The 12782-nt window shown below is 44.1% G+C and overlaps 1 protein-coding gene across 1 annotated transcript in view; it reads left to right on the top strand.

Annotated features, from left to right (window-relative positions):
- Positions 1 to 9863, top strand: part of LOC145403344 (uncharacterized) — a 140337-nt gene extending 130474 nt beyond the window's left edge. The window contains exons 10-11 of the mRNA XM_080275134.1: positions 1015 to 1119; positions 9354 to 9863. Coding sequence (XP_080131260.1) covers positions 1015 to 1119; positions 9354 to 9539 — 291 coding nt within the window. The 3' untranslated portion in view covers positions 9540 to 9863. The remainder of the gene's footprint in view (positions 1 to 1014; positions 1120 to 9353) is intronic.
- The last annotated feature ends 2919 nt before the right edge of the window (positions 9864 to 12782 follow it).

Raw genomic sequence — 12782 nt, 5'->3', positions numbered from 1 at the left:
ATCTTTCCTGTCACTTCTTATTGCTTTTCTTTCCTTTACAGGTGGCTTTACATTGAGTGACAAGCCAAATGGTTTCCTGTAAGCCAGGAAACCATTTACAATGCTGGGTGGTAACCATATAGCCAAACCATACGTGCTCCCTATGTGTCAACAAGTGGGTTGGTGGAGGGTTAGTGCCCCTTCCCATAAAACAAATAACTCAAAGTCCATGGCCACCCCTTAAGGATTATGGCGTCTGGCAATAGATAGATAAATAGATAGATCTTTTACTCCCCGACTAACTTCTTTGGCACTGTCTGACTCTCTTTACCTCTTTCCAGAACATTTTCTTACATTCCCTCCACTTTACACTCAAATTCCTCCCAAATTCCTCATCCACACTCTTCTTACTCTCTCTTACTAATCTTTTCACCTCTCTCTTCCTCACTATATATAACTCTCTCTTCTGTCTCTCATCTTCTTCCATGCCCTCGTTTCTCATCCACTCACTGCATGCTTTCTTCTTTTGTGCCACAGCCTCTCTCATCTCTTCATTCTACCATGCTGTTCCCTGCACTCCCTTTCGTCTTCTCTTCACTCCACCTCATATGCTCCACAGATTTCTTCTTTGAACATCTTGCACACCCCTTCCACGTCCCCCATCTGCTCCAATCCCTATTTACCCTGTCACTCCTCCACTTCCCTCTTATATTCTGCCATTTTTCCATCCTCTTCTAACCTTTCCACCCTCCTTGTATGAAGTACTTCCTCCTGTCCATCCCTTGAATGCCATCGGTGTAAATAAAAATGTTACCATGGTACTTACCGATAATCTTTGAGACAACTCTGATAATTCATTTCTTCTGATGCCAGGTAATTTTATCAGCTGAGTGTCATAAGAGCCTGAGAGTGTTAATATTAGTACCATAACCCTTTCATGATCAGAATCCTGTAGTATTCTATCCCAACAGACATCAGATAATTTTATGTAGCTGAGAAAGTCGTAAAATCCTGAGAGAGTTAACTAATTTGCAGGTGAAAACAAGACAAATGGAACTAGAATCATCAGACATCTTGGAAGAGCTGGCAAAGAGGACAGAAGGGTTCACAGGAGCTGAGCTGGAGAATCTTGTTTTGAAGGTGGGATGGTTGTTGTGTTTTTTTATTGACACCTGGGCTCGTATTCTGAACAAGTAAGAAAGCTTCATGGCATTTTTTTCCATGCTAGCTTCTTTCCATATCTAGTAGGCTAATATGTTTTTGGATGGTATTTGTATATTGTTTGTTATTATTGGTGGGCTGCAGCAAGAGGTCAAGCAGACATCCCCGTGATGCAGCAAAATGGCAATTTTGGTCACACTTACAGATTTCCCTTAAATGTACATCAGTGGGTAGGAAATTGCATGATGCAGCTACCCGTGGACTTTTTTTTTTTTTTACATTGAAATCAACGTAGTTTTGAAGAAACAGGTGTCAGAAATGACAGAGCATGAAAGCTATGCCTTGAGAGAGAGAGTAATGTGTATTGGGTCAGAAATGACAGAGCATCATGAAAACTATGCCTTGAGAGAGAGAGGGAGAGAGAGTAATGTGTATTGGGGCAGACAAGAGGCTGTAAACAGGCTTTTGCCAATCTCCCTGCTCGCCAAGTGGGTTGCCAGGGCCCGGAATCATTCACAAACGGTTGCACGCTCTTGGCGCCTCCCTTACCGGTCGCGCCGCTCCCTTTCGGCGTTACAATGGCATGCACAAACTGTGTCGGCCGCCATTTGTGTCGTAGCATCTCCTTACAGGATCGTGATTTGGAAATAGAGGCACATTGTATCGATTACATGACCCCCGACCAAAACAATTGTGAGATGTGCGACATAAAGGGAATGTACACGAACCTATGTACGTATGATACTTACATACGCACCTGTGTACATACGTCTGGATCTACGTACGTACTTACGTATGCATGTATTTATGTGTCTATGTATATGCGTGCCTACGTATGCACCCGTATACGTACCTAAGTACATGCCCATGCACATATTTACATATGCACCTATGTACGTACTAACGCATTCATGTACTGTACTTATCTATGTACGTACTCACATACGCCCGTATGTACCTGCTTACGGACGTACGTACATACGTATGTCCTTGCGTAAGTATTCACGTACGGAAGTACTAACGTAATTACATATGCATGTATTTATGTATGAACGTATGTACATGCCTACGAATGCATCCATGTACGTACTTACGTACGTACATATATACTTACTTATGTACACACCTATGCATGTATTTACGTACGCACCTATGTACGTACTAACGTATTCATGTACATACTCACGTACGCAAGTATGTACGTGCTTACGACGGTACATACATACGTACGTACTTGCGTAAGTATTCACGTACGTAAGTATTCACGTACCTACTTATTTTAGCATTCACTTACGTACGTAAGTGCTTTCTTACATGCGTTGACGTACGTACATAAGTACTGTACGTACTTATGTAAGTATTCAGGTACGTATGTACTTACGTGAATACTTATATTCATATGTACAGTCAGGGAAAGTTCCGCATTACCCACTGTTCAGAGCATTGGTGGTCAACGAACAGGCACGGAACAGCAGCCAGACCCCTCATGTCTGTTAACTGTGAGTAGGAGGGAGGGTTGCCGGGGGTGGGAGGATTTGGACAGTTGCTCACGTCACAGTATCAATACATGTTTACTGTTAAAGGTATGCTTCTATGGCTTCGTTTTGTAATATTCGATAGGAATGATAGTTACAGAGACTGATCTTATAATTAGAACTTCTCTCGTCATTCTTTCTATGGGAAAACGAAGAACCTGTTCATCGCTCATATAAATATTTTTTTATTATTATTACACACTACTCTTGACTTGAAGTTCGAGATGAATAGTTACCAGAATAACACTGAAAATGTTTGCAGGCAGATGTTTACAGTGGGACGACAGAGGATAAATAAATAAACAAATTTATACGCATTTACATGTATACATAGAGAGAGAGAGAGAGAGAATATAGTGATTTTGCTTTCAGCACAAAAGTATACATATATCATTATGAATATCTCGTGGGGAAACGTCTCATGTTAAACTCGAGAAGGAATGAAAGCACTCAAACTTCTGTCCGAACTCTCAAACTTCAATAACTTTCCTGACAACACTACAGACATTTACTTTTTTTTTCATATAAATATCATTTGTCCATGCTAAATTAACTCCAACACACCATCCAAGTCATACATTGCACACCTACACATGATTCCCAGACTGTCACTAAACCCTTCTCTGTCCCCAATCCCCTGCCTTGCCCTCCTTCACACTCACAGTTACCAGACATATGAGGTCTGGCTGCTGCTTCACATTCACCCGTCTCACACCAGTGCTTCGGGAGGTGGGTAATGCGGAATTTTCCGTGACTGTACGTAAATTCCTTATTCTGCCTTGGGATACATTTGTCCTTAAGTACGTACATAATCACTTGCGTAAAAGCATATGTACGTATTTGTGTACAGTATGTACTTGTTTTGTGGGAAGAGGGAGGGAGAGAAGGAGGAGGAAGGGAGGAGAATGGGGGAGGGTGTGGTCTGTTTAAATTCAGTCACGTGATAGATCAGTGGCTGCTGATTGGTCGAGTAAATTTTCCCCAGAAAAATCCCTGCTCGCTACGGAAGAGACTTGGAAGGGAGCAAAATACAGCGTTTGTGAATCGCCCTTGAGGGGTGATCGTTGACTCCCGTACGACGTCGTGCGGCGCTGTCGCCCAGCATCTGTTTGTGAATCTCGGGCCAGGTCCTTCTGCACGTTGCAGTATGAGCTTATTTACCACCCTGCTTTTGTTCCATTACCTCCTGTTGACCTTACATTTAATTTTATGTTATTCTAAACAATTTTTATGCACGACTGCCTTTCCTGGGGTGATAATAGTGTGGAAAATGCATTACGAATTGCGTACTTTTGGGTCATTATTGCTGGTACAACTTAGCAACTGTGCTCAGGATAGGGGATGGGAATGACAGCTACCAGTTGCCCTATTACTCCATAAATTTTGTGTCATGCTGAATCTTCTAGAACCTGTCTGGTGCTTTGTTGAAAATCTCACCCATAAGAGGAATGTTGCAGCTTTATGAGACACCCCCACATGAGGGATGTTGCAGTCCATAGGTTGAAAAGCTAGTACAGTACTGTAGTAACATATAACAGTATGTCAAGATGTAATATATTAAGTATATTACCAGGGAAGTGGTGCATGAAAGCATTCTAGTCCTACAAGAATACGAGCCCTGGGCTTATTGTAGGTGTACATTGCTCTCCTGCTATTCACAAATATGCATGTCACCCCCAGATAGCAGAGTCCTATAGAGCAATAACTTTATTATATATTGGTCTAAAAAACCCTTGCAGGTCCCCACAGCACCATCAGATTTAAATGAGTTATGAGATGGTATACAGTAATTACACAGTACATTTTGTATAATAATTTACTAAACTAGAATTGTAATGCTAGGTGTTTAAGGCTCGAATTCTCGTTCCTAGAACACCTAACGTGTAGCGGGGGCCTCTTTCGAGACCAGGGTTTAGCACAAATAAGAGAGAGGCAGGACACAAAAACTCCAGGCAAAAACCTTTACACGGGTATTGCACAGTCAGACAAGGGACAACGCAGATGTTACAACACAATATGTGGTCAACTACAAACACTTATAACTAGACAATCAGTATTTCGCAGGATACTGTGGTAGTATGCACTTGCAATGACACTCGAGGCGGAGTGTGCAAAATTAGTACAGTCCAAGGTCTCTGTGCATGTGGAGGAGTTATTGGTGTGGCTCACTAGGGGAGGGCATAAGGCACTGGGGTCTAATTGTAATCATGGTAGTATGGGGCGGAGGGTATTGATAGCACATTCAACTTATTATTTTCTGAGAGCAAGGGACTTTTGGTTAATTATTGATACAAGCTCCGCGGGATGGGTGTTTCTCTTATGTCAATATAGTCCGAGGTTTCTGTGCACGTGGAGGAGTTAGAGATAAGGCTCACTAGGGGAGGGTGTAAGGGACTGGGGTCTAATTGTATTTATGGTAGTTTGAGGCAGAGGTTATTGATAGCGTGTTTAATTTATTATTTTCTGAGAGCAAGGGACTTTTGGTAAATTATTAATACAAACTCCATGGCTCGGGTATTTCTCTTATTACATTATGAGGGGTGTTGCACATGGGTCTTATTCACTATCACTTAGATTCTGCATGGGTTATTCACTGTTCCGCCCTGTCGTATATTAGACCATCATAGAGAGTGTATGTGAGTGAGGTGGAGGGGAGAAGAGGGAGGGGGAGGCCGAGGATGAGATGGAGGGATGGGATGGAGAGGTATATGAGAGAGGGGGGTGTGAGTTGGGAGCTGGGCAGTGAAATGGCGGGGGACAGGGCGACTTGGAGGCGATTTGTTTGTGGCTACCCCAAACGGGATTGAGGCGTCTGGCAATAGATAGATAGATAGACTTGGTCTGGTACTATGAATGCATTTTATCACCTTGTCACTGTTACACTACATTAAGGGTCCAATCACTGTCTCATAAGTCACTGGGCGGCAGGTGCGGCGGGGAGACACGCCGGCGACAGTTCTGCCGGGACAGGTGCACCGCCAGGGGAGGTCGTGCGAGAGGGCACAGGACTACACGCAGGGGCATCTTCTCTCATCTTGGGCTGCAGCTGGCGAAGGGGCCTGTGCTTTCCGGGCTAAGAACAGGAGTATGGCCCTCAGGACTGAGGCCGAACAATTCCCTGAACCTCTCATTCAGGTCTCGGCTGGAGGTAGAGGTCTTCCGCCGTCGGGGTGTAGGGAGGTCCTGCCCGGGTGTGCTGGGGAGGGCCTGGAGTCCCCGAGGACTGCGGCCCCCAGAGCCAGGCGGTGCCGTCAGGGAGGTGCTGCGGCACTGGTCTGTGTCAGGGTCCATCAGGTGGGTCTTCTCCAGGGCCAGTCATAGGGAGCAGAGGCCGGGGGAGGCTATAGGGCCTCTCCAGTACTCTCCTACATCCTCTTCGTTGGGGGTCAGGACACTCGGCTCACACTGGGCTGGCGGGGCTGCTCTCGGCTGCATCCGGCTGTGGGGCCCGGCTACTGGCCGTGGCTTCCCAAGGGCACGACCATAGGGCGCCGAGGCCTGGGTACTGGCCATGGCCTGAGAGGGGGAGTGGTTACCAGCGCACCTCGGGACACCTTCGGAGCGGCTACCGGCCGTCTGATGAAGGAGGGAGCGGCTACAGGCCGACTCCTGCAGGAGGGGTGTGGAGCGAATACAGGCCGACTTGAGGGCAACACCTTCGGAGCGGCTAGCGGCCATCTGACGAAGGCGGGAGCGGCTACATGCCGACTCCTGCAGGAGGGATGTGGAGTGGCTACAGGCCGACTCGAGGGCAACACCTTCAGAGCGGCTACTGGCCTTCTGATGAAGGTGGGAGCAGCTGCAGGGCGAGTCCATCAGGAGGGGGTGTGTAGCAACTACAGGCCGTCTCCGGAAGGACACCTTCTGACAAAGGCAGGAGCAACTACAGGCCGTCTCCTTAGTACCCTCAGGTCGGCTACTGGCCGATTCCTTAGCGAGAAGTGGGCGGCTACCGGCCGTCCCAAGAGGGAAGACACCTTCGGAGAGGCTACTGGCACACTCCTGAAGAAGCCAGGAGTGGCTACAGGCCAACTCCTTAGGGGCACTGGTAGGAGCTGGACAGACAGCTCCACTCCAAGATGGATTGGTGGAACCTCGCCCGGAAGGTAGTGCAGGATTCCTGCTATGGCGACGGCGGGAGGGCTCCGAGTCATAGGGGCGTATGGCCCGGGCTGACTTGTGCTGTTGTTGCGCCGAGTCTCGGTGTGCTGCTGCTGCTGCTCCTCCATGGGGTCCTTGTGGGGGTGTCTGGGAGTTTCCGGGGGCACTATGGTGAATCGCTGGTGGAGGTGATTGGACACTATGCTGTATTTCAAGAATATCTCCGTAATATAGGCCTTTGAGCCAATGGTATGTTTTACACCCATTGTCCTGGCTACTGTATTATCCACGTTACCACAGTTACCTACCTTCCATAGTTATTAGCATAGGTACAGTGCTTTCAGAGTAGATGGACACCTGAGTTGAGTGGTGCCAACTTCCTGCACCTGAGTTCAAACTTTGGCATATGTCAGGGTGGCAGCATCACAACTTGAAGTGCCTACCACTTGGCCACCTTGATGTTAACTTGGGTGGATATAACCAAAAGGTAAGGATCATCCTTCTGAAGGAGTTCATTCATCCATCATCCAGTCCTATAATGCTCCATGAGGAGCGGAGGCCTAGGCAAGTTGGTCCTGACATTTAAATGAGAGTGACCAGCCTCACTCATCCCTGAGTGGCATTATGTGAGCAATAAACCCCAACCACCCCTTGGATATAAGCCTGCACCAGGTCAATCCGATTGGAGTGCTATAATTGCTCACTAAACCACCAGGTGCCATAATTTGGTTAAATGGTTACCACCCAACATAGTAAATTGTTTCCTGGTGTACAGGATACCATTTAGCTTGTCACTCAGTGTAGAGTCACCCACAGGCAGAAGGGAGAGGAGAAAATGAAGGAAAGAGAGACAGAAGAAGGAGTGTAAAGTCACCTGTAGGCAGAAGGAAGAGCAAAGAATGAAGGAAAGAAGGAAGCGAGGAAAGGGCAGATACTTAAAGCCGCACTACTGTACATCGAGTGTATGGTGAGCATCCCCACCTACGCATACTGAAGGAGTTAAGGGAGATTATTTCAATTCCCTCCACTGTGACAGGTACCCCTCAGCTGAATAATATAGCTTGGTTGTGAGAAGAATTTAATGCTAAGGATTTCATTATATATAAAAAAGGCATTACCACAATAATGTTTTAGATAATTCACCCTTTCGTACAGACGTAAGTAGCAGTAATTATGGGACAAGTTCTCTCATAGTGAATGCATTCACTGTGAGGGGCCTCTTCTGAGCTAAATAAATTTGTCATATTGTTGCAAGGATAGAAACCAAAAGATAACATTTTACAAAATTAATTCAAACAGATAGGTCCTGAACCCTTCACTATGAGGGATTTTGTCAGTATACTTGAACGAATATGACCTTAAATTTTAGCCTGCAGTGTAGGGGAAAGAGGAGTCAGGATGAACTACGAATTACAGTACAGATGTGTGGTAAGGTATTTTAGGAGGCTGTTAATTACAGATATTTAAGAACTACTGTATAATATAACTTAAGCATGACAGTGGAATGTAAGGTTGAGGAGAAATCATCTTAGTAGTGGAAAGTAATTGGAGTGATAGGACAGTTAGTATGATGATGAGGACCCTGCATGAAAGTGTATTACTGCCATTGCTCTTATCTATCTATCTATCTATTGCCAGACGCCATACTCCCTTAAGGGGTGGCCATTTGACTTGGAGTTATTTGTTTTACGGGAAGGGGCACTAACCCTCCACCAACCCACTTGTTGACACGCAGGGAGCACATATGGTTTGGTTGTATGGTTACCACCCAGCGTTGTAAATGGATTCTTGGCTTACAGGAAAACATTTGGCTTGTCACTCCATGTAAAGCCACCTGTAAAGGAAAGAAAATCAATAAGAAGTGACAGGAAAGATGGGAGAAACAGGAAGAGAGGAGGGCAGGCACAGAAAAAGAATGATAAAGGCTAAGGAAGAAGTAGGCAGCACTACATCAAGTGAGTGGATGAAGGTCGCCACCACCTACCACTCAATGATTTTATAAGGGAGTAATACCAGGACTCTGAGTGATACAAAAACCTTATAGGTAACAAGCTGTAGAAATGAACTTTCCTGAATAGCTGTGGATGTAAACAGGATGAATAGGGTAAATAGTAAGAGAAATTTTGGATCCTTTGGAATTAGCTAAAGGGTGATGGAAGTATGGTGGGGAAATCTTGGATAAAAAGAATTACATTGATTGGTATGGATATACAAAGAATGAATATAGCTAGATAAGATTTCAGGCAGTATCTTTGAAAGCGAGACTGAGTAATATTGGAAGAGACATTTGTGTGTAACGTTAAAGAAAATGGAATAGTACAATGGTGAGAGAGAGAGAGAGAGAGAGAGAGACCTGGAGGTACTGTTGTTATGGATATCCTGTCAGGGGAAGGGGTTCTAGTAGGAAGCAAAGCATTGAAGATGATGGGAGGGGGGAGGTTATGATCAAAGAGAGCACAAAAATTTAAAAACTCAAATAGCATGTCCAGTAAAATGTGCCACAAGTTAATTAGTGTATCACCTAAAAACACTCATTAACAATCATAATTTGTAATGGCAACCACAATCTGTTTACAGAGCATCAAAAAAGCAATCATCAATAAGCAGTACAGCTTGAGTACCCTTGTGCCTTACCTACGCCGTGGTGATTTGCTGCCTTCCTCCTCCCTGCCTTCCCCCGCCACGTCACACCAGGAGGTTCAAGTGTACAGAGACTTCCAGCACTCCATAGGTGGTTATGGTACTAGAGCATTTACAAGTTAGGGATGTTCACAGGCTTTAAATATATGTCTGTCTATATATCTGTTTTTACCTTTCTGTCTCAGGAAGTTGAGATGTACTGTACAGGGGCATTCGGTGCTCGGTCAGTGGTTATGGAACTTGAACCATCGCCAGGTAGGATGATGAGAGGATTTAAATATACTCATCTATCTGTCTACATGGCTGTATTTCTAACTGCCTTTCTCCACCGACCAATATACTGTATGTATGTACAGGTATTCCCTGCTATATGATCCATTGCTATAGTGTACCCTGCCTTAGTGATGTGAAAAAATAAACACCCTTCCCAGCCTATCAATGGCCAGTCCCCGGTTATCTGATGGGTTTTGTTTTTTTGAACCAATTTTAATATTTTAGACTTGAATTTTGTGTTTAGGTTGATTTACAAACTGTTTTTAACCCCTACACCGCGGTGATGTTTTTGCGCTCCTTGCGCGTCCCGCGAGGATAGACGCGCTCCGACTGACTTTTTAAAAATATTTGCCAAAAATCAGTTATTAGTCCTAGCTTATTATTATTACATGTGCATATGGCACATACTTTCAGCTTTCTCCTGGGATGTTTCTTGAGCCTTCGTTGAGTACCATAGGACTTGTGGAGACTTCTGAAGTTGGGTAACGAATTCTCCACTTTACACTTCCTGACACCCCGTAATATGATTACCACCGTGATATTATCACTAGAAACACTATTCTGTGATTTTCAAGTAGGTTTGAATCCATACACCAAAAAAAAAAAAAAAACCACTGTGAAAGCAATGAAAATTACGAGCACGTACGAGCTTCCCACTTGCGCTCGTTCCCCACTGGTATTCTTTCATTTATTATTCATAAACACACTCACACTTTATATTCCTATTACTTTATTACACACATATATATATATATATATATATATATATATATATATATATACATACAGTATTTATCCATAAGTTTCCTTCAGTAATAGTAATTTATTTTCACTCCAGGCTCTTTCTCATTCAGTAAACTAGCGTAGAGAGCAAAGCTTTGACTGTCGTTACTCCAAGTATTTGTACTCATATTCTTATATTAGTAATTATTTACATTTCTATTTTATTTACACTATGTTATACACTGTCACTTCCAGTAAATAAGGGCTCCTTTCCCTTGAAGCCAGGATGAACTTGGGACACTGAAGCACTCGTAGTTTATCACCATTTCCTCCACTGGCTTATCACACGATTCACCAGAAGATTGTAGTCACTGTCCATCATTATCATGGATAAATTAGCCAGTTCATGCTGCACAGCAGAGTCATTTAGTCCTTTACCCCTTCCCACACGAGGTTTAGTAGGGGTAGAGGTCACAGGGCCCTCTAGAAGCGGTGGAAATGGAGAGGCGCAAGTGCTACGTGCTTTCATCTCAAGAAACAACACTGAATTAAATGACGAGGCGGATATGGGGCCGCCAAGGGTTGACAACGTCAGGCTGGTGACAGCTGCTAATTTATATGCTGTGAAATGATTGGCAGGAAATTAGGTAGTTCCAGGTGAATGTAAATATCACTTAGGCTTCTCCCTTCCTTTCTTATATATATTTTTATTACGAGAATAGATTATACGGCATATTTCAAGGGGAAATTACCAGGGAAAATTAGTGAACAAGTGCACGTGGCGTGTTGCCAGGTGATAATTAGCCAACTCCAGGTGTATGGCACTGTCAGTTACCTTATTTTTATTTTATTTTATTTTTTGGTATATATAATTTTGTATAAGAATAGGGCATAGGGCTTTTTTCAATGGATGAAATCAGTGGAAAATTCCGAGGAAGATTTGCTTAACGCAGTGCGGCCAGGCAGGCGAGAGGAGAGGGTAATGGAGGGGAGTCAAGAACGGGGGTAAATGGCTAAATTGTCAACAGTGGATGGGAGTACAGATGAGATTAGGAGTGCCGACTATTGTTGGACACGCACTACTGATAGATGATACAAGCCACCACTTGAAAGCCAGGGAGAATTCAAAATAACACAGAATCGCAAAATTGACGCCCCGCGATATGATCCATTGCGCCCGAGCGTCACGAAAGTTACGCCCTGCGGTTAAGGGGTTAAGACTCAGATTAATGCGTTATAATCATGGGTGGGGTGAACCCAGTAATTTTGGGGTACAGTTTACTGTTTGATTTTTCTCCAGACTTACTGTACTTTAGATGTAAGAAGCTATGAAAGATGTTGGGATCAAAAGCTCAATCTTGGACAGTAGTTTTTCCTAACACAAAATATAAAGGAAAATACCAGAAAACGAGGACTAGAAGATCCATCATTATTAGATGTTATATTTACTAGGCCAAGGATGAGATGGAGGGAGGGAGTGGAAAGGTATATGAGAGAGGAGAGAGGGGGTGTGTGAACTGGGAGCAGGGCAGTGAAATGGCGGGGGACAGGGTGATGTGGAGGCGATTTGTTTGTGGCCACGCTGTATTAGGGATTAAGGCGTCTGGCAATAGATAGATAGATTTGCTAGGAAAGATAATGATATCGACAACATAATGTATCACCCTCCATTTCGCAAAAGCGACCATACAGTATTAAATTGTAACTTAACCCCTTAACCGCGGGGCGTCACTTTCGTGGTGCTTGGGAGCAAGGGATCATACCGCAGGGCGTCACTTTTGCGATTCTGTGTTATTTTGAATTCGCTTGGGCTTTCAAGTGGTGGCTTGTATCATCTATCAATACTGCCAATGTCCAACACTGGTCAGCACTCCTAATCTCATCTATACTCCCATCCATTGTTGACAATTTAGCCATTTCTCCCCGTTCTTGCCTCCCCTCCCTACCTCCCCTCCATTACCCTCTCTTCTCGCCTGCCTGGCCGTGCTATGCTAAGTAAATCTTCCCTGGAATTTTCCACTGATTTCATCCATTGAAATAAGCCCTATGCCCTATTCTTATACCAAATAATATATACAAAAAAGAAATAAGGTAAGTGATAGTGCCATACACCTGGAATTGGCTAATTATCACCTGACAACACCTCACGTGCACTCGTTCGCTAATTTTCGCTGTTTATTTCCCCTTGAAATATGCCGTATAATCTATTCTCGTAATAAAAATATATATAAGAAAGGAAGGCAGAAACCTTAGTGATATTTACATTCACCTGGAACTACCTAATTATTGCAAGCCACCACACTGTATTCTACGCTAAGTAAATCTTCCCTGGAATTTTCCACTGATATCATCCATTGATATAAGCCCTAT

The sequence above is a fragment of the Coenobita brevimanus genome, chromosome 60 (assembly GCF_032717465.1).
Source record: "Coenobita brevimanus isolate Jiangsu-jjx chromosome 60, ASM3271746v2, whole genome shotgun sequence".
NCBI lineage: Eukaryota > Metazoa > Arthropoda > Malacostraca > Decapoda > Coenobitidae > Coenobita > Coenobita brevimanus.
Note: the sequence above shows the minus strand (reverse complement) of the source record. Positions and strands in the feature narration are given on the sequence as shown.